General features: G+C 36.0%; 1 protein-coding gene across 10 annotated transcripts in view; it reads left to right on the forward strand.

Annotated features, from left to right (window-relative positions):
- Tjp1 (tight junction protein 1) overlaps positions 1 to 17,436 on the forward strand; it is a 331,764-nt gene extending 314,328 nt beyond the window's left edge. For 4 of the 10 annotated variants that reach the window (XM_078051275.1, XM_078051279.1, XM_078051283.1 and 1 more), the window contains 10 exons: positions 226 to 576; positions 912 to 1,151; positions 1,798 to 2,670; positions 2,797 to 2,894; positions 3,498 to 3,725; positions 7,965 to 8,131; positions 10,070 to 10,547; positions 12,066 to 12,283; positions 13,509 to 13,652; positions 15,851 to 17,436. In XM_078051275.1, coding sequence (XP_077907401.1) covers positions 226 to 576; positions 912 to 1,151; positions 1,798 to 2,670; positions 2,797 to 2,894; positions 3,498 to 3,725; positions 7,965 to 8,131; positions 10,070 to 10,547; positions 12,066 to 12,283; positions 13,509 to 13,652; positions 15,851 to 15,945 — 2,892 coding nt within the window. In that variant the 3' untranslated portion in view covers positions 15,946 to 17,436. The remainder of the gene's footprint in view (positions 1 to 225; positions 577 to 911; positions 1,152 to 1,797; positions 2,671 to 2,796; positions 2,895 to 3,497; positions 3,726 to 7,964; positions 8,132 to 10,069; positions 10,548 to 12,065; positions 12,284 to 13,508; positions 13,653 to 15,850) is intronic. The other 6 variants (XM_078051276.1, XM_078051281.1, XM_040276148.2 and 3 more) reach the window with 5 other exon arrangements.
- The last annotated feature ends 5,328 nt before the right edge of the window (positions 17,437 to 22,764 follow it).

Here is a 22,764-nt window from a genome sequence, read left to right on the forward strand (position 1 = left end):
TCAACCAAATATTTCATTCATCCAAGGCCTTCAGATCTCAAGGGATGTTATGTGTGTCTGCATGTGTGCTTGTACAATCTTCTTGACCTTTTGTGACCAGAAGTTTCAAGAAATAGATATGATTTCTCTAAAGAAAAGTATCCTTTTCAATCTCCCTTGTAAAATAAAGGCCATCTCTTAAAGAACTACTGAATAAAATTTTTAATTTACTTTTATTTGACCCAGGCGGATGGTGCTACAAGTGATGACCTTGATTTGCATGATGATCGTCTGTCCTACCTGTCAGCCCCAGGTAGTGAATACTCAATGTATAGCACGGACAGTAGACACACTTCTGACTATGAAGATACAGATACAGAAGGCGGGGCCTACACTGATCAAGAACTAGATGAAACTCTTAATGATGAGGTTGGGACTCCACCGGAGTCTGCCATTACACGGTCCTCTGAGCCTGTAAGAGAGGACTCCTCTGGAATGCATCATGAAAACCAAACATATCCTCCTTACTCACCACAAGCTCAGCCACAACCTATTCATAGAATAGACTCCCCTGGATTTAAGACAGCTTCTCAACAGGTAAGCAGCAAGCATTCAACGTTTTATAGTTAGAAGTGCATTATTAAATTTTAGAATGTGGTGATTGAGTTCAAAAGGTATATTTTGTCCTTTCTCTAGATTACAACTTAATCTTTAACTCAATTTGAGAGTACCAAGGACAATTCTAAATTTTGTGTGTTAATCTTACACAGCCAATGTTCTGAACTTTTCAAAAGAATTTAGTACATGAGGTCATAGTTTAACAGTGTTACTCAGCACACTTAAAATATATGTCTGCCAATCACTATAAATTGAAGTGGGAAGTTAGCAATAAACATAAACACTATATTTAAAATATTTTAAACACTTCACAGAAAGCAGAAGCCTCATCTCCAGTCCCTTACCTTTCGCCTGAAACAAACCCAGCAGCATCAACCTCTGCAGTTAATCATAATGTAAATTTAACTAATGTCAAACTGGAGGAGCCCACCCCAGCTCCTTCCATCTCTTACTCACCACAAGCTGATTCTTTAAGAACACCAAGTACAGAGGCAGCTCACATAATGCTAAGAGATCAAGAGCCATCATTGTCGTCGCATGTAGATCCAACAAAGGTACCTGTGCTGCAGTGTTGCACTAATTTGTTGCTCTCCATCAATCTAGCACATGATCATTTTTGCTTTGCCCTTTTAAGTTTTCCTTTTGCTTTTTTTACTGTGGGCTTATACACTCTGGTGCTTTCAAATCGGTACAAATCATTTCAGTTTTGTAGTTTGCATGGCTTCTGGTGGTATACTGATTATTTGAGAAAAGGCCTTTTAAAGATTTGCTCTTAATATTTTTATTTTATTTTTGGTTTTTAGTATTTTCCAGAATTTCTTAATATGTAGTTGAGACATACCCAAGCATTTCTAAGTTCATATAAATCACGGTGTCCATAAATTTTCCTGATTTTCAGTGTCAGAATCAAGTGGAATCAGTAGTTGAGTGCATTAATTTTCTACTAAATTTAATAATTATCTTTAACTCGCTTTTCATTTAATACATGCTAAAACCTAAAAGCCCCTACCCGCTCTATAAATTTTGAGCTTTCACTTAAACTAGCTTTTTTTTTCTTACTAATTTGTCTATATTGGTAATAAATGGTAAACATACCATTTTCATGTATTAAAATCATAGTTTAATATTCAATCATAGTTTAACAAAAATATACTAGAATAAAAACAAACCTTTGTCCTTAAATGTGAAATTTTTGTGCAGGTATATAGAAAGGATCCATATCCTGAGGAAATGATGAGACAGAATCATGTTTTGAAACAACCAACTGTTGGTCACACAGGCCAGAGGCCAGACAAAGAGTCAAACATGACCTATGAAGCTCAACTTCCCTATGTGGAGAAACAAGCCAGCAGAGATCTTGAGCAGCCCACATACAGATACGACTCCTCAAGCTATACAGACCAGTTTTCTCGAAACTATGACCATCGCCTACGATATGAGGAGCGAATTCCTGCATATGAAGAACAATGGTCATATTATGATGACAAACAGTCCTACCAGCCTCGACCTTCTTTTGATAATCAGCACCCTCGAGACCTTGACTCCAGACAGCATCCTGAAGAGTCCTCAGAACGAGGGTATTTTCCACGTTTTGAAGAGCCAGCCCCTCTGTCTTATGACAGTAGACCACGATATGAACAGCCACCTAGAACCTCCTCCCTACGACATGAAGAACAACCAGCTCCTGGATATGACATGCATAACAGATACAGACCAGAAGCACAGCCCTATCCTTCAACTGGTCCTAAGTCTTCTGATCCCAAGCAGTATTTTGATCAGTACCCACGAAGTTATGAGCAAGTACCATCACAAGGATTTACCTCCAAAGCAGGCCATTATGAGCCTCTCCATGGTGCTGCAGTTGTCCCTCCTCTAATACCTTCATCTCAACATAAACCAGAAGTTCTGCCTTCAACTACTAAACCACTGCCTCCTCCCCCAAATCTTACTGAAGAAGAGGAAGACCCAGCAATGAAGCCACAATCTGTGCTCACCAGAGTTAAAATGTTTGAAAACAAAAGATCTGCATCATTGGAGAACAAAAAGGATACGAATGACACTGCCAACTTTAAGGTAAACGTGTGTCTGTATGCTTGAATGCATAGTCACAGAGAGTGCATAGCAGTTTAGAATGCTTCTTAGCTGTGCCCTCCCTCCTAAAGGAACCCTGCTTGGTAATGATCTTGTTTGTTTTTGCAGCCTCCAGAAGTAGCATCTAAACCTCCAAGTGCTTCCATTATTGGTCCTAAAGCCACTTCTCAGAATCAATTCAGTGAACATGACAAAACTCTTTACAGGTGGGTGCACTTTGTGGTGTTTATACATAGAACTGACCAGGAATTTACTCTTAATTAATGAGAAAGTCTTCTGTGTTAGCAGAGGAGAGTTGTAAAAAGGAGAGGATTTCTTCTTAAATAAAAACTGCCGACTCTCCTAATCAGAATACTGATCCTAAGGAGGGGGCAGATAATGTGTACCTTCAAGAAATAAATCTTTTGAAAAGAGATTTATTTTTTCCAGCAAATGGTTAATAAAAAATTTAAAGCCCTAATTATATTATGTTTTGCAATTTCAGATTGGTTTAAGTCACTACAAGTGATCATTTAGTGAGCATGCATAATGTTCTTGACATTGTGCTAATAATTATATCAGCACAATGAGGCCACACTATTGTTTTCTGCATTTTAAAGAAAGGTGCTGAGGCAGGGCTCTGTGACATGCCCCTGTAATCCCTGACACTCAGGAAGCTGAGGCAGGAGGATTGCAAGTTTCTTCCTCAGTCTCCCTAATTGCTGATATTACAGGTGTGCACTACCACATATGGCTTCAAATATCCATTTTTGACTGTACAGATTCCAAAAATCACAGTAGTCAGTCTAAAAAGTTTTATTCATTGCCAGGATTCCAGAACCTCAAAAACCTCAACTGAAACCACCTGAAGATATTGTCCGATCAAATCATTATGATCCGGAGGAAGATGAAGAATACTATCGAAAACAGCTCTCATACTTTGACCGAAGAAGTTTTGAGAACAAACCTTCTGCACACATTCCTGCCAGCCATCTCTCAGAGCCTGCAAAACCAGTTCATTCTCAGAATCAACCAAATTTTTCTAGTTATTCTTCTAAGTAAGTAATTTCACCTAAGACAACTTTTTAAACTAGATAAATATAAAGGTTCACTTGTATAAAATGCAATTATTAACATGAAGTTCAATATATATTTTTTTTTTAAGAAAGTAGTTTCACATAATACATGGTTTTCTTAGACTTAGGAGTTCCTTATTATACATATGTTCTAGTGCTAAATGTGTGTTCTTAATCTCTAATATCAGATTTATATTTTTTTGCTTTAGAAAACATGCTAAAATCAAGAGTTTTTGAGGAAAGAGAGTAAACTGTAATCTGATTTTTAGGTAAAAAAACACATTCAATGATGATTCTTTTTCTTTCTAAATATGAAAACACGGCTGTGAAGGGAACACTGGAGGGAAATACTAGATTGTTTGTTCCAGTTTTGTTTGTCCAAGCAAGAAAAAAAACTTGTCTTTTTTATTGTTGAAGCTTGAGGGGACTGTACAGATTTCTGGTCCAGTTTTATAGACAAGGAAACCAAGGTTAAATGAAGTGAAATGATAGAGCAGAGCTGGGACTGATCCCCAAGTTTCTTCACTTTGGGTGCTGTACTACTAAGCTGTGTCCCCAGACACTTTTTTTTAGACTTTTTTTTCCCTATCTGTTCCCTCCTGGTGTGTTTGTGTCTCCTGCTGGTATTATTATTATTTTTTTTTTCTGGTTGCAGCCTAATTCATAGGGTCTGGTGCAGAAAGTTGGGTATAAAGCCTCATGGGCACCAGTGGGTTCACATCCTCAAACCAGCAACAAAACTAACAGGAATAAAAGCAGGTGTGGATTTGTTATTGTTATAGGAGACCTAAATCAGGGGCCAGATGGTCTAGAAAGGAGGATCCAGAGTTGCTCGGGAGTATTTGAGCTCAGGGAAGACCTGTGACCTCTGTCTGATTATGCCAGGCCCACACACAGCATTTCCCTTCTGATGAACTTAACATCAGCTGATGAGAGGCATTATAACCAAAAGGTTCCTTTACAATAGCATCTGCATGATTGTTTGAATAACTGGGACTATAGTGTGTAGCGTAAAGAAGTTGACACATCAGAAGTCATCAGCCATTTCAGTTTTGTGTCAAAGATGAAAAGCACCTAGATTTTTATTTACCCAAATGTTTGGGGTAGTATCAACCCATGTTTCATTTGTCATTTACTATTGACTGAAAATTCTTTTAGAATATACTTTTAAACCTCAAACATTAAAAACCAATTTAAATTGTCTTCGTACATTATTTGAAGTGAAGACTTTCTTTTTCCAACTATTTAAATCTTTATGCATGTAGAAGAAAACAGTTTGTGAGAAATACAGATGCGTACTGAGTGCTATAGTAGGGATTGATGTAAGACATTATCATACACTCCCCCAGCACAAACTATACAGGTGCCCAGTAACATTTAGATAGAGTATTAAGACTCATATGAGCTCACCTTCAGCAAAGTAGAAGGATATATCCTACAGTAATTATTTTTACATACACCGTGAGACTCATATCATTCCATTCCTGTCAGAAAAGGGCCCAGCAATGTAGTTTAATTATTTTATTTATCCTTTTGCATGTTTGATAAACAGATATGCCCTTAAAAGAATACATTTAGCTATAAGAAGTAAGTAAAAGTTTTTCCAGGGAATTAAATGAAAAACACTCTCCCACACCAGTATTAGGGATTGAACCCAGGGGTGCTGTACTACTAAGCTATGTCCCCAGTCACTTTTTTAATAGACAGTTTTGCTGTGTTCCCATGGCTGGCCTGGAACTTGGCGATCATTCTGCCTCAACCTTCCTAGTAGCTGGGTTGTAATGTGTGCTACCATGCCCAGTTGAAGGGCATACTTGATTTTGGATTATTTTGGCTTTCTAGAAAGACTTAATAGATTATTTGTGATATGTAACTTTCAGAGTCTAGAATACTGCCTGATAATACAGTAAAGGGTTGGTAATTATTTGTTGAGTGAATGAAGTTCAACACAGGACACAAAGTAGTAGGTGCATCAGCCACCCAACTTTTCCTTAACACAGCTCTGGGGGAAGAATCAGTGTTTGCTGCTGGTCAAGGACATATTGCCTTTGAAAGAAAAATAACATCTGTTTTGCTTTTCAGAGAACAAAGTGCAGGACTGGTGATGTATCTCAGTGGTAGAGCACTTGCCTAGCATGTGGGAGGCCCTGGGTTCTTTACCCAGTACCACAAAAACTTAAGTGTATTAGAGATTGATGGCAAGTTTTTTGTATCATATGAACATTAAATGAGAGACTGTAGTAGTAAGCATGGAAGCTTTGGATCCACCCATCACAGGGCTTAGCTTGCCACTTGAGATTAATGAAGTCTTACTAGAATGTATAATGTATGTATGTTAATCACAGTCATGATTCAAAGGTATGCATGTTTCCTTTTACTCTGATTCATTATTACCCTGCTAGGGAACTAGTATAGCTGTTATGTTATCACTTTTTCATGTGTCTGTACTTGGAGAATTTCTTCTGACCAGGCCTTTTCTTTTTTTGAACATTTCACTCTTACATATTTAGAATCTACTGATTATCCCTGGTTACTGGTCCTTTATTTGGTTCTTTTATCTGTGTGTGTGTGTGTGTGTGTGTGTGTGTGTATGTATATGTGTGTGTGTGTGTGTGTGTGGTGTAGTACTGGGAATGAAACCAAAGGCCTAACACATGCTAGGCAAGTGCTCTACTATTGAGCTTCATCCCCAACTTGGTTCACTTGCTAATGGTTCTGCAACTGCAGCAGAAGGTGAAGGAGAGTGGTGCTCAAAAAACATTAATTGCTTTTCACTGGCAACCCTAATTAAAATATGTAGAGGGTAGGCAGGCAGGGCACAGGTTACTGTATTTTAATATATTGGTAATTTCCTAAATGACAGTGATAATTTTCTTTTATGAACCAAATTATGCTGACATTGACATGGTGGATGTTGGTTGATATTTTGACATTTGAGTTCCATTTGCTGCAAATTTACTTAGTTAGATTGACCATTTTCTTTCATTTTTCTATTGCGCTTGCTTTGCCATCACCTAGATTTCTTGGCTCTTACACTAGCTATGACTACTTGAAAAGGAACGTCAAGTGGTAAGACTGGCATTAATGTGAGGTTGTTACTTGAGGTGTCCCTCACTGTGTCACTGGCATTATGTGCACTTCCAGATCTTAGTGGCATCTCCAAATGTTTAGTCTAAATGCATGAAAGTTCAAAATGACACCATAGTTTTAAAGCTAATCATAAGGCTAGCTATCTTCACAGAAGTCTTCTATTAAAATAAGTATGCATTTGAAATGTATATGTTATTGATTGTGCACATAAAGCCAGTGCAGCTTTGGCACTCTGCAGTAAGGTTTAGATGACAATGTTGCAATTATGGGTCTATTTAGAAGTTTTCTTTTGTTTGAATTTTGTGTGTTATATATTAACAATTGGCAATCTGAAAAAAGTAAAATATGTATCACAATTTGACTTAAATGAGCTTCACAAAATAAAGTAATATCTGCTGCTTTAGCAGTCCGTAACAACAACAACAAAATTATCTGGTCAATCAAGGGGAGATTTTAAAGTAAGAGATGTTCAGTTTTTTGGTGTTCCTGGAACACAGCTATGCCCATTCATTGACTTATTGTCTGTGGCTGCTAAAATGTCAAAGCTGAATAGTTGTTACAGAGGCCATATCCCAAAAAGCCAAAAATTTGTTTGGCACCTCAGTGAGTAAATTTGCAAATCTCTGGTGTCTGGCATCATCATTTACAGTGATATAAGTATACCGGACTCCAAGACTTTAAAACCTTAAGATATAAAATCAGAAGTGAGTCTACAAAGGACTCAGAAGTGGGTCTAAGGAAGACTTGTATCAAGGTGTATTTTATAAAATACTTGTAAGACTTCCTTAAACCTACCAGCCATTATTGTTTTGTAAATGCTGCAATTATTAAAAATTATATCCAAAACTTAATCCACCTTTTGGTTGCTATTTTCTTGATGTTTTACTAATATTATTAAGTATCTGTGCTGTCTTGACATTTCTCGTGCTGATGAATCGTTGAATTTGTTTGTATATTTTGGTAGAATAACTATCCATACTCATGAGAAAAAAAATTGTGAAATTTTTGGATTTTTTTTTCTCCCTAGTTTAGGGATATTTGGAAGAATGAGAACTTGTTTTGTAAATGAGTCCATATTCAGGGGTTGGTATTTTCTTTCTTTCTTTCTTTTCTTTTTTTTTTTCCTAATAGGGGAAAACCAGAAGCTGATGCTGTGGATAGATCATTTGGTGAGAAACGCTATGACCCAATCCAGGCCACCCCTCCTCCTCCTCCATTGCCCTCACAGTACACCCAGCCAGCTCAGCCTGTCACCAGCTCTTCTCTTCACATACATTCTAAGGGATCACATGGTGAAGGTAGGAAGTTCACAAGTTGACATTATTATTATTATAATATAGTGATTACTTATAAAATTAAATTCTTGTATTCTCTAAGCTGAGTGGTTTATATGTTAAAAAATAATCTTTGGGATAGGATCAGTGAACATTAAGGATTTTCTTGAAAGTATATCTTCTGTTTTTATGACTGTGACCATTATATTGGACAAGTGTTTTAGCTTAACAGATCTTAATCTTGTTGCAACATAGCTTAATTTTATGATAGTCTTCAGATCTTCTGGAAGAAGATTTACTAGTGTGTCTAAATTTTTATACTTTTGAAGAATGGTTTCTAAAAATTGTTATGTTCCATTTTTACACGTAGACATAGAAAACCATAAAATGTTATCTCTAGTACCTTGTCTTTTTAATTTCTTGGTAAAATTCTCAACCAGGTAGATAATATATATCCAATTTATTCATTCAAATAGCTATGTAATCTTATACTCTAGGAATATAGCAAATGTATTTATCCATTCTCCTGTTGACAGACATTTTGCTAGTGCCAACAAATTTCTTTGTTATTTACATAGGAGTCAAATTTCAGGTTATGTAAGTCTTCAACCAACAAATTTTATGTAGTTCTAAATTGATACTACTTTGAGATTTTTCTCCACACACTATCACATCTGCAGATAAAGACAGTTTTAATTCTTATTTTCACATCTTTTATTCCTTTTCTTTCTTTTCTTGCTTTATTGCACCAGCCAGGATCTCCTGAAATGTGAAATGTTGAATAGAAATGCTTAAAGCAGACATCTTTCGCAGGTTCGCCCATCTTAACCTATTATGTCCCAGGGTCCTACATGTAGGACACCTATAAAAATTTAAATTGAGCAACAGTTATATTCATTGCTCGGTTTAAATTTTTATCAGTGTCCTATATATGGGATGCCAAGACATAATGGATTTAAGGAGAAAAGATTTAATGTTTAACCCTTATGATGTTACTGTAGGTTTTTTGTAGCTGTCCTTTATCATGGTTAGGAGGTTTCCTCTAGTCCTAGATTGCTGAAAGCATTTTCTCAAATGCTTTTTCTCATGTATTAAGATGATCATATGATTTTTCTCCTTCATTCACTTAATGTGGTAAATTATATTACTATATTCATGAGGAATTTGGATTAATAATTTTCTTGTAATGTTCTTGTCTGATTTAGGTATCAAGGCTGTGCTGATTTAATAAAAGAAACATATTATTTTTACATTTCCACATTCTGTTTCTCAAAGAGTGTGTAAAACATTGGTATTATTTTATCCTTAATTTCATAGAATTTAGTTGGTATTTTTTTTACACTGCCCCCAGCAATACAATTCCTGTTGTTCTACATCTTCATCAATAGTTGGCATTATTGAACTTCTCAGTTTTACCATTCTAATGGATGTGAAGTGGTATTTAATGGTTTATTTGGGGGTTTGCTTTACATTTTCCTAATAGGTTAACTTACTGTACAGTTAATGGGCACTCTAGTTGCCACTTTAATTTTTTGCCCATTTTTCTGTTTGATTGAGGGTTTTTTTTTTTAAACAAATGTATAGGTATTCTTTCTAGGTTTTAGATGTTAATACTTTATTAGGTGTATACTTTGTAAATATCTTCTAATATGTGGCTCTTTAACTTTGGTCATGGTGAGCTATTCATTACTGAAATTTTTAATGAATCAAATTTGTCATTCTGTTTCTAATTTGTGGTGGATATTGGAAGAGGGTTGCTCAGACACTAGTCTCTGGAGGTCAGGACCCTTACAGCATGACCCTGAATTCAAGGCAACAGAGTACATTAATAGCTCTGAGTGTACTACCCAGACCTGGGCTTCTACTCCAGCACAAGGACAAGCCGAGCTAGACAAGACATCAAAGGGCTACTAAAACTTTTTTCAGGACATTTTAAAAAATGTTTTCATGTTTGTTTTTCAGGTAATTCAGTATCACTGGATTTTCAGAATTCTTTAGTGTCCAAACCAGACCCACCTCCATCTCAAAGTAAGCCAGCAACTTTCAGACCACCAAACCGAGAAGAGACTGCTCAGACTACTTTCTATCCCCAGAAAAATTTTTCAGATAAAGCTCCAGTTAATGGAGCTGAGCAGACTCAGAAAATGATCACTCCAGCATACAATCGATTCACACCAAAACCATATACAAGTTCTGCCCGACCATTTGAACGCAAGTTTGAAAGTCCAAAATTCAATCACAATCTTCTGCCAAGTGAAACTGTACATAAACCTGACTTGTCTTCAAAAGCTCCCACTTCTCCAAAAACTCTTATGAAAGCACACAGTTCAGCACAGCCTCCTGAGTTTGACAGTGGAGTTGAAACTTTCTCCATCCATGCAGATAAGCCTAAATATCAAATAAATAATATCAGCACAGTGCCTAAAGCTATTCCTGTGAGGTAAGATTCTTATTTGCCTTTGTGTAAACATTAGCCCTTTGATTTGTTTTACGTTAAGTTCAATATAGTTTATGTGATTTAGGACTTGAAATGATTATTGTAATTCTATATATAAACTAAACAATGTCCTTGCTATGAATATCATTCTGTATCTCTGGGAGGTATCAGATGTTAATAACATTCAAAAGCTAATAATCATGTATGATTGGTAGGTATTGTCACTTATCCATTTGTGACAGAAAACAGTTTGCCCAAGGTCACATAGCTAAGGCAAGGTAAACCCGATTCAGTCCCTGGTCATCTGACCTAAAAGCCCATACTCTTAGCTGACCATGGTTTCTTGTAACCTCCTAACTTCTACTGGTGAGGTATATTTGAAGAATATCTTAGAAAAATGAGTACCTGTATTACTCATCTTCTATTTGTTCACCATGGATACTGAAAAATAGAGACGTAATAACCCCAAAAACTGCTATTACGAAACAACAGTTACTAATAAGATGGTTGAGCAAATGAGACAAAGTGAACCTACCTAGAATCTCACTCAGATGCATTCTGTTTTCTCATTAGTGACTGACCAAACCCATCTGGCCATATATTGGATCAGCCTCCTAAGTCCAGTTATATTTTCAAACTCGCAGGTCGTCAGGGATGGGCCACAGGGGATTTCTGCTTTGTAGGGACTATATGGTATTACCACCTCAGGCAGTGGGCTCTGCTAATCTTGCAGTTGTGCCATAAGATTCCATCCCTAACACTCCAGTCATGCTGGAATGAAGCTGCAGTTGCCCTTTATATGCTTCTACGTTATTGATCCATTTTTCTGCCCACCTTAATTTCAGCATTAAAACTTTACTTCAGAAAGTCTTGATAAACTCCATTTTTTAAGCAGTCATTAATACCACATCTTTTTTTTACCTTTGATATTCTTCTGTACTAAGTTAACCTAGTTTCTCTTTCATGGACCTTTGGGATGTACCCATACCAGGGACTTTACTTTTGTAACCTTGGAAGCCTTGGCTTTGATAGTATGGTTGTTTGGTAGGGGAATGCTCAGGAAGGGCCATGCATCTGCACACTTAAAATCCTAGAGAGACTTTATCAAATCTAAGATGTTCTCAGCTGTAAACACCATAGTTACATGTATCACTAAGAAGATTAAAGAAAATGCTACCAATTAAATTGTGACTAACCATCAATTTAAAAAAGTAATATGTTGATGGTTATTGAAATGTCTTTCTTTTATTAAAAGCCAAGATATCAGATTTTATACACTCATATTGCATAGTCAGTAATGATGCTAACTCAACTAGTTATCAGAAATACAATTGATTTCTCTAAGAAAAAATATGCTTAATTATCTCTCTGGGTAAAATCTTTGACTAAAAACTTATCTTGTTAAAGTAACTTCTCGATCGTATGTAGAAATAAAATGAAACCACCTATTAAATAGTTAATAAAGGGAATACTCCTGTGTGTTATTAGGAATTTACTTATTAGCTATTTCTGAACTCTTAGTCCTTCAGCTATGGAAGAAGATGAAGATGAAGATGGTCATACTGTGGTTGCCACAGCCCGAGGCATATTTAACAGCAACGGTGGGGTGTTGAGTTCCATAGAAACTGGTGTTAGTATAATTATTCCACAAGGAGCCATTCCCGAAGGAATTGAGCAAGAAATCTATTTCAAGGTCTGCCGAGACAATAGCATCCTCCCACCTTTAGATAAAGAGAAAGGTAAATGTTATTTATTTTTCTGCTTAGTTCAAAGTAACTTAAAAGTTGCCCTGTGGGATAAAAGCTAGCAGCTTCTCTGTTCACTCTGGGCCAACCACGGCATGTTCCTTCCAACAGGAAGGACCTCTCAAATGAGCTCTGTGAAAGGGAGCAGCATCATGGACATGTGGTGGGTCGTCCATAGTGGAACCACAGTGACCTTTCACAATGCATTCTTTACTTTCATGATGAAATCCAAAGTGTTGGCAGGTGACAGGCCACTAGATGTCCCTCACACATGTCTGCCAGGCAGTCTTGGCTGACCTAACCAAATTTGCCTTTGAACCATTCTACCCTTTCATCTCTGGAGATGGATTAAGGAGCCCCACTCAGAAAGGCTTTGCCATGCCTATCACCTGATTACAGATGCTGTTGAGGCAGGGCTGTCTTACTCATCACTCCAGAAGCTAGTACTAGTAAACACTCAGCAGAATAAATGAAATATCTTTAGAAGACATCAGAGTGTATCTGCACTTCCTAAGGAACTAGGAATGCTGCTGTTTTCACAACCTTCCTGGACTTAATCAGGGTGAAATTATGATGAGCTGTATTATGTCTTTTAACAGTACTTTACTTCTCGGACTACACTGACCTTAGCTTGCTTTCTTATATTTTGTCAGAATACTGAAATCTGATTCTATATGCTAATTTTGGGATAGCTTGTCTTAAAAACCAATAAGACTGATTATGTTGGTCTTGCATGATGTTCTTAAGCTAAGTCTATAACAGACATTCAGAAATGGAAGATAAAAGTGATATTTGTGGAAAGTACATTTGAATACGTTGTGCATTGTTGACCTATAAGGTTGAATGTGGTAGCTACTAGCTAAATGTGGATATTTGGCACTTGAAATGTAGCTATCTCGAATTGAAAGGTGTTAGAAATGTAAAATACCAATTTCAAAGTGTAGGTGTATTGATTACATTTTGGAATAATGATATTTCAGTTTTATTGTGTTAGATAAAATATTAAAATTGGTGTGACTTGTTTCTTTTTACTTTCTAATTTGGCTGTGAGAAAATTTTGAATTAAATTTGTGGCTTCTCTTATGGGTCAGTAGTGCTATAGAAAACTAATCTCATTTGGCTATATAGTATATAGTTAGAAGTGGGGTGAGGAGAAAACTATGTGTCTAAAAGAAAGATCCTCATTTCACCTCTTGCCTGTCCCTTTCCCTGACTCCAGGTGAAACTCTGCTGAGTCCCTTAGTGATGTGTGGGCCCCATGGCCTCAAGTTCCTGAAGCCTGTGGAACTGCGCTTACCACACTGTGCGTCTATGACTCCTGACGGTTGGTCTTTTGCTCTAAAATCATCCGACTCTTCGTCGGGTATGCTGTCTTCACTCTGTCCTCTGGGGGCTTTGGGTACTGTCATTGATTAAAATTGGGCTAATCATGCTCTCATGCTATATGTTAGCAGATCTTTACCTCTGTTCCTGTGGCCTTGTAGGCATCATCAGTGTCAACAAATTTTTATCATTTTACGGAAATAATTTGGTCCCTTCATGTAATTATTTCTATTTTTGGTTACTATTTCTTTATTATTTTTTTTAATCTAAAAAACATGTATACCAGAGAAACTTAAAAGGGAAAAGATCTTCCACTGTGATCATACTTGGCCATGGTTTTTCAGTGTAAAACTCTAAAAGTTCTATTTTTTAAATGACTTTTTGCTCTTAAGATCATGATTTCAAAGTTTCCCTTGCATTTTCACATTTTCTCACTTCCTTAAGTGATTTAAGTCAGTTACCAGTTGGAACTGTCTTTATTATTGGTACATCACTCTGTGAGAACCTAGTATAGAAAAATAAGAATTTAAAGTTTTGCTTCTGAATTTTTGATAAATTAGTAGATTTATCAAATAGAGGTTGTGGAATAAAGATTATAGTAGGAGCATATTTTAAAGAAACCCAACAAAAAAAATTGTGTATATATAGCATTTTTCCTCATTTATAAATACTCCATCTTTTAGAAAAAAAAGTAAATAACTTTTAACATGCCAGATATTAAAGCTATTTCTTCAAGGACTCCATTAAAAATTTTATTAGCCTAGTTTGAAACTGTATTTAAAATGTATATTCCAAAAGCCAGATAGTATACCAAGAGATCTGATTTTGCTCTAAACCAAATTAGAATGGGATCTTTAAGATAATTACTTGCTTTTTAAATTATCTTTTTCCAGATACTATATTAAGGATTAATGATTTCCACATTTGTTATATCCAGTATTTTATGTGATAAAACATAAGTTGTGTTAGATTACTTATTCTGTTAAGTTTGAGTATGTTTACCCGGAAGATAATTGTAACTGTATGAATCCTAGATGGCTTTAGAATGTGTTGCTGCTATAAATATTCCCTCAAGAAGTCACTATAGATTTTAACTACTAAATAATCCCAACAAAAACTCAAGACTAAAGATGAGATGTTTTTGTTTATGTCTAGAGTAGTTATAAGTCTCTGATCGCCTGAACAGTTTGCTCTTTCCAGTAATACACAGCCCATCTGTATCTGAAGTTAAATCACTGTTTAGAAAGCACTGATCCTATCATAAGATGTTACTGACTCTAAATACTACTTAGGTGATGTATAGCTTACTATAGAAAACATGCCCAACTGGTATCCTTGACATTTTGGGCCAAATAATCTTTTGTTGTGGGGGCTGTTCTGTCTGCTACCAGATACTTGGTGGCTCTTCTGGACTGTCCCCCACTATATTCCAGTTGTGTCAAGCAAAAAAATAAAAGTCTTCAGACATTGTCCCTTGGACACAGAATCAGTTACTTCTGGTTGAAAGTTATTACTGTAAGGGAAACAAAAGTCGTGGTTTTGACTGTCATCTTGGATGCCACAGAAACATACAGATGTTTTGGCCTTCTTTACATTTAATACCTGTTGCCCAGAGATTCTTAATGCTAGCTTCATATCTTAAAACACCAAGAGCTTATTAAAACTCAAAAGCTCAGTACCTGCCTCAGACCTACACAGAGAGTGAGTTTTTAAAGGTCCACAAATGCTTTTGTTGCACTACAAGAATTGGGTGGGGCGGTCTTGCTGGGTTTTATTTTGATTTGATTTTGTAAGGCAGAAAAGTTCTTTAGGAGATAGATTCTGCAGGAGTTTCATTTTTTGGTCTATGAACAAACATAACAGATGTCTTCTCACATGGATGATCATATAATTATTTTCCAAACTTTTAAAAGTGAAAGACGTTTTTAATAATTATGTAGACTCAGGGGCAAACTGGATCTGTCCTAGGCACATGGTTGCCCTAACTTCATTCATTATTTGAAAAGGCCAGTGAACTTATGGTAAAAGTTATTTGAAACAGCTTTCAAATTATTTGTTGCCAGCAACACTGCATTAACATGTAGCACTAAAGAGTTTTAATATATATACAATATGCTAAAGATATAGAAGAAAGTTATATCAAATAATAAATGTATTTATTTTTGCCCACAATTGTGAAGTGTTATAGATAACAGTTTAGCCAACTATAAATAACATGTATTTCTCTTTATCTCATAGGTGAGCCTAAAACCTGGCAAAACAAGTGTCTTCCTGGAGATCCAAATTATCTTGTTGGAGCAAACTGTGTTTCTGTCCTGATTGACCATTTTTAATTCTTAAAATATAGGAATTTGATTAAATAATGTGAAACCGGGTTGAACTTACTAAATTTAAATGGAACCACTCTATCAAGTATTATACTTTTCTTAGAATTGATACTACAATTTGTTAGTATTAAGCATTTGTTGGAACTTATGAAGATTAGTGAGCATGCTTCTGAACCATGGTCTAAAAACATGCTACAGACTGCATGTTTATGATTGAAGAACTGTTGGTATTGGCTAGAGGTTCAAAGATATTTTGTTTTGTAATGATTTTTGTACTTTTTTACATTCACTGCTTAACTTCACATACTGATTTCCGTTAAAATACCAGCCAGTAAATGGGGGTGCATTTCAGTTCTGTTCTTTCCAAAGTACACTGTTTGAAACTTTATTATGGCCCTGGCCTAGAATACACATTTTATTTTATTATGCATGAGGTAATATGCACACATTTTTTAAATGCACCTGGAATATATAACCAGTGTAGTGGATTTAACAGAAATGTACAGCAGGGGAATTTATAACTTTGGGGAGGGGGGAGGGTCAAATAAAGACAATTACTTATTGTATATGAAAACACATTTTTCTTAGGGAGGACACCAAAGCATGTGAGACTGGTTCCATGGCCTCTTTGGATCTATAAATTAACCATATCACCACAGAAATACTAACCAGCAGGAATGCCTTACCCTCATGTTTTTAATTCTTAGATTGTTCTTGCTATGTATTACTGAGTTTTTATGGCTTTTGTGCACATCTACATACTGTATCATGGAAAAGATTGAGTAAATTGTGAATTTGGTGGTTTCAAAAATGTGTAATCACCTAGCAGAAAATAATGGTGTATGGTATGATTTAGAAATTTCCTTTTCTCTTTCTCTTCCTCTCTTTCTTTTTTTCTTTTTCTTTTTCTTTTCTTTTCTTTTTTTTTTTTTTTTTGACAAGGGGCAGTGGTTTTCTGTTCTTTTGGCATTTGAAACTTTGATGTTTTAAGGATGCTTGTACATAAATGCGTGCATACACTTTTGTTCTTGGTTTGTAAATTAACTTTTATAAACTTTACCTTTTTTATACATAAACAAAACGGAATTTCTAAGAAAGGCTACCTTTGTATTCTCTCCTGTACCTCTTGAGCCTTGAACTTTGACCTCTGCAGCAATAAAGCAGCATTTCTATGACACATACAAGGTCATTTTTTTAAGAAAAAGAATGCACAGAGTTGTTACATTTTTAAGTGCTGCATTTAAAAGAGTTACTCAGAATTCTCTAGTTTGATTAAATTCTTGCAAAGTATCCCTACTGTAATTTGTGATACAATGCTGTGCCCTAAAGTGTATTTTTTTACTAATAGACAATTTATTATGGCACATCAGCACGATTTTTGTTTAGATAATACACCACTACATTCTGTTAATCAATCATTAGGTGTGACTGAATTTCTTTTGCGGTTATTAAAAATCTCAAATTTCTAAATCTGCAGAATAAAACTTTTTAAAGTAATGTTCTGGTTTGGTTTGTTTGCCCACATTTAGTTTCATGCAACTTTATAATCCTACTTTTAAATCCTGTACACGTACACATTAATCCTCTTCATACAGGTCATTCGCTGCTTCCTCAGATCTGGTGCTGCACATGCAGAATCTGTTCCCTGTGGCCAGTGTGTACTGTGGGGTGGGCATTGCTAGTCAGAAGGACTTCAGGTCAAAGCCACTGAGTAGGAAAAAGAAGCAAGCAAACTGTCTCTCCAGAGCACTATGAGCATGTATGTATATGTGTGTGTATGTTCACTAGGACCAATTTGCATATGATTTGTTCCCCAGAAAACATGGGAACTGGGGATGTATTTCAATGGTGAAGCACTTCCCCAGAATGTGCGAAGTGCTGGGTAAATCCCCAGTACTATCAAAGAGGGAGGTGCTCCCATCAAGAGATAGAAAGAGGTTTGTTTAATCACCCATCTTTATTGCCATTTAAGGCATTGTCATAGTGTTTTACTGAACATCTTTATAGATTTAGTCCGTGTTTGTGGATTTTGTTTCATTTCTTTTTTATTAAGGTATAATTTATATACCATAACTAACCCTTTTTAAACTATATATTTTTTCAAATTTTAATAAACCATACTATCATAACCATTACCACAATTATACAACAATTTTCTCATCCTCTGCCTGGCCCCTGGAGTTCCTTCCTCCTTGTAGACTAATCAGCTCCTGGTCATCAGTGATGTCTTTTCTGTTCCTATAGTTTGCCTTTTTGAAGGTGTCCTATAAATGTAATCATAGAATATGTAGACTTAAATTCTATGGCTAAAGTGCCACAGACCTGCAATGCATTTGAGATATATTTACCACATTGCAGGTATCAGTCCTTTTTGATTACCAAGTATTCTTGTGATATACAGCCATGCCAGAGTTTCTTGATCCATTCCCTAATTAAGGAACTCTTGGCTTGTTTCCAGGTTTTAGAGTTGATAAATAAAGCAGTTTTAAACATTTGCATATAAGCCTTTGTGTGAACATAAGCTTTCATTTCAGTTGGCTAAATATCTAGGAGGAGGATCACTGGCTCATCTGGTAAGTGGATATTATTAAACTGTAAGAAACAGCTAAACTGTTTTCCAGAGTTCCTGTACCATTTTGCAGTTCTATCAGCAGGCTGAGGGGCCATCCAGCTCTGTGTCTTACCAGCTATTAGTTTTGTCAGTAATTTTTATCTTGACCATTCTTTTAGGCTGTCTCACTGTGGTTTTTGATTTGTATCTCTCTAATGACTCTTGATGTTAAACATCTTTTATTCACCATCAATATTTCCTCTTTTTGGTTTAGTATCTGGTCAAATTTTATCCATTTTTAAAATTTCATTGCTTATTTTCTGATTTTTGAGAGCTCTTCATATATTCTAGATGCACATTGATTGTGTAATTTGTGATTTGCAAATCTTTCTTTTCTTAATACTGTCCAAGAATGGGAGTTGATTTTGATGAAGTCCAGCTTATGACTTTTCTTTCATGGATTGTAACTTTTAGTATAACATCTTAGAAAATTTTGTCTAACCTTCAACATAGAATTTTAAGTTTTCTTTCAGAACTTTTTAAAGATTTTACATTTGTGTTTGATTAATCTTATGTGTAGTGTGAGGTTATGTGTCAAGTTTCACTTAGACTATTCAGTGTTATATTTGACCTCCATATATGAAACACAAGACACTGGGCTTCCATATAAATAAATAAGTGGAAGGAACATAAAAGTCTATTGTTTGTATCTACCTGCCTTCAACACTGTATGGCGTGATTGTCAGGCAAGATTTAAATATCTACTGCTGTTATGATTTAGATGTGAGTTGTCTCCAAAAGCTCTTCTTCTTTTTTTGTTAACATTTTTTTAGATGTAGATGGACACAATACCTTTTTTAAATTTAATTTGTTTATGTGGAGCTAGGGATAGAACCCAGGGCCTCATGCATGCTAGTCAAGCGCTCTACTACTGAGCCACAACCCTATGCCCCCAAAAGCTTTTCTTAATGCAAGAATTTTCAAAGGTGAAATGATAAGATTTCAAGAGCTGCAACAGGATCCCTCCATCTTAGTTTGAATGGACTGACTGGGAGGTAGGGTGTGGCTGGCAGAGTTTGGTCACTGGGGTTTGTCCAGGATAGTTTGTTTCTACCGCTGCATCGCCCCCTCTGCTTCATGATCCTTCCTTGAGCTGAGCAACTTTGCTGAGCTGCTCTCCCATGATCTTCTGCCTCACCTTAAGCCCACAGCAATAGACAAAGTCGTGTATAAACTGAACCTCTGAAACTGGGAGCCCCAAATAAACTTTTGCCCTTCTCAATCGTTCTTATTGAGTATTTTGGTCATAGTAATAAAAGGCTAAAACACTGCTTTTTCATGTCAATGGGAATAAGAACATTTCTGCTGTCAGGCCATCTTCTGACAGTGCTGAGCATGGCTCAGAGAAATAACTCATGGCCAGGTTCCAGGGTCAGAAGCCTGTTTTTGCTCTTTCCTGTACTACTAATGTGTTAATAGAAAACTTAGCATCCAGAAGTGCTCCTTGAATAGGTTCTTCCTCCTCTTTGACAACTCTTTGCAAATGTTCACTTAGTACAATACATGAGGTACTGCGCAGATGGAGTTGTCTCAGGTAGGGTTAGACATAGTCTGAGATAGTGGCCTGAAACTGGATGTGGATGCAGTTGGCTAGTAAGGAATGTGGCAGCAAATGTAGGCATGGCCACCAAGCATATTCACATCTGGGAACAATGAATTTTTGGTTTACCTTGACTCACACTTTGAAAACTCCTTTGTGGATAGGAAACAACTATGTACTGATTTATCAAGTTGAGTCATTTCAGCTGCTGGACAGCTCTATAGATGAACTGTTCTTGGGTTGTTCAATAGAGTTTCCCCAGATGGAGTGCAGGGAAGATAAATTTTAAGGTGCTGACTTTCACAAAACTGTATTGTCATCTCATAATTTGGTTACAATAAAAATCAAATGTTTTTTGTTCAGTTACTTCTTAGTGTGCTTTCCTTTCAAACCACTTGATAGCAAAGGAACTATTAACAAGGAGTGTCAACATTAGGGGGTTTTTTGGAATTCACAAAGAAGATATGTAATAGAAAAATATCTAATTTGAAATTAAAATGTTTAAGACTTTTAACTGTTTTGTAGAAAATCAAGGTTTTTATAGATGTTCTTCAAATTGCAGCCTAGAATTTGTTTCTTCCAGGTGATCACATGGGTTAGCAGGAAGTAGACACAAATGAGATACTCCAGAGTGAGGTTTGTAACATTGTGGTTAATCTTCTGTACTCTCCCTTTGCTGTACAGGCTATCATGAATGAGTTGTTTCCAGTTAGCCTGGAAACCACATGCCTTTGAGGACTAAAAATTTGATTTTTGTTAAACCGAAATCTTTCCTTGCTAGATAAGTGCCAAGCAGGGAAGATATATCCATCTTGGTACACTTGGGAACTGCAATTAATGGGATATAGAAGAGTCCCCACAATGAGCTGCCCTCCTCTATGCTTGGGGTAGTGGGTGCAGAGGTTTTGATTTTGGCATCTTTATGGTAGGCCTGGTTGTCACAAATTGTTGGCAGGTGAGAAGGTCTTAGTGGATTTGAAAATATGTAGGTGTTAATCCTTTTTTAACCCCTTAAAAACGGAAGGAAAACATGAAGATTGACATGTGACCAGAATGCTCCCAGTGTGTCAGGCTGGGAAACCCAATATTGACATTAGTACTTGGTAATTATTGTGAGAGAGAAAATACCGTGGAATGATGGTAGTGGATTCCACTAAATGATGTTCAGATGATTCAGAAAAAAATTTGCTTTGAGCTGATTATCTATTTTCCCCAAAAGTACTGTGTTCAAGCCATAACCCCCAGTGTGGCTATGTTTGAATATGAGGCCAGAGGAAACCCCAACACTGCTTTCTTATATGTGTACATGCACTCTGGGTAGATAGGTAAGTGTACAGATACAGTTTGTACTATCATAATAAAATACTGGATATTTATATATATATATAATACTGGATGACTTAACCCAGAGACGTTTTCTTGAAGTTCCAGAGGCTAGAAGTCCAAATAGTGTTGCCAGATAGTTGTTTTCTGCTGAGGGTTCTCTTCCTGATTTGTAATTGACCACTTTCTCAATGTATCCTTGGTCTTTCATTGGTACATGCAAGTGGAGAGAGCAAGTAAGCAAGGAAGGAAGCTCTCTGGTGTTTCCTAAGGATACTTAAGCTTATTGGAGCTTGGTCCCACAATTAGGACCTCATTTAATTAAACTTGCAAATACAGACACACTGGAGTTAGGGCTTCAGCATATGAATTTGGGGAACATAGATGTTCAACTCAAAACAATTTTTTTTTTCTGGATCATTTGAGTATAAGTTTGCAGATACAATGCTTATTTCCTAAAAATAAGGAAGTTTTCTTACATAACAACTGTATACTTAACCTCATAAAATTTTGAATTGGTTTCATTTTATTGGCTCTGTTTTTCTTTGGAGTTTTGTTCTAAACCTTTTTATTTATTTTGGTTAGCTTTGGGTTCAGTTTGCTTTTTTTCCCTAGTTTTTAAAGGTGAAAGCTTAGTTTATGATTTGAGATATTTTTTCATGGTAATAATTCCCTCAAGACACAGCTTTAGCTGCATTCTGTAAATCTTGATAATTTATGTTTTGTTTTCATTTAGTTCAAAATATTTTCTAATTTTTCTTGGTTTCTTCATCTATGACTTCTTTTTAAATATTTGGGGCTTTCCCAAATCTCTTCCTGTTTTAAAACAGAATGGGTATTTTGTGTTGGATGAAGGTGTTCTGTAGATACAGGATAAATCAAGTTGGTTCATGCTGTTTTTCAGGTCTTCATCCTTATTTTCTGTCTAGTTGTCCTCTTAATTATTGAGAGAGTGAGGCATTAAAGACTCCCAACTATTGTTAAATTGCCTGTTTCTCCTATCACTTTTTGTTTGATTTAATTTGGAACTCTGTTTTGGGGAACATTGTTATGAAATGTTCTTCATTATCTTTAGCAGTATTGTGGGGGGCATATCTTAAGTCTTTTTGACTGGTATTAGTTTATCCATTTCAACTTCCTTATGGTCACTGTTTATGTGGTACATTTTTTCCACTCTTGCTTTCAGTTATATCTATGAATCTAAAGTGTTTCTTTCATACAAAGCATATAGTTTGATCTTATTTTATAACTAAAGTTCATTAATGTCTCCTTTTGATTAGAGTGCTTAATCCCATTTATTTTTAATCTTAACTGCTGGTAAAGTTTAACGTTGTGATTGTCTTTTAAATCG

Source organism: Ictidomys tridecemlineatus, chromosome 5, assembly GCF_052094955.1.
Source record: "Ictidomys tridecemlineatus isolate mIctTri1 chromosome 5, mIctTri1.hap1, whole genome shotgun sequence".
In the NCBI taxonomy this organism is placed as follows: Eukaryota; Metazoa; Chordata; class Mammalia; order Rodentia; family Sciuridae; genus Ictidomys; species Ictidomys tridecemlineatus.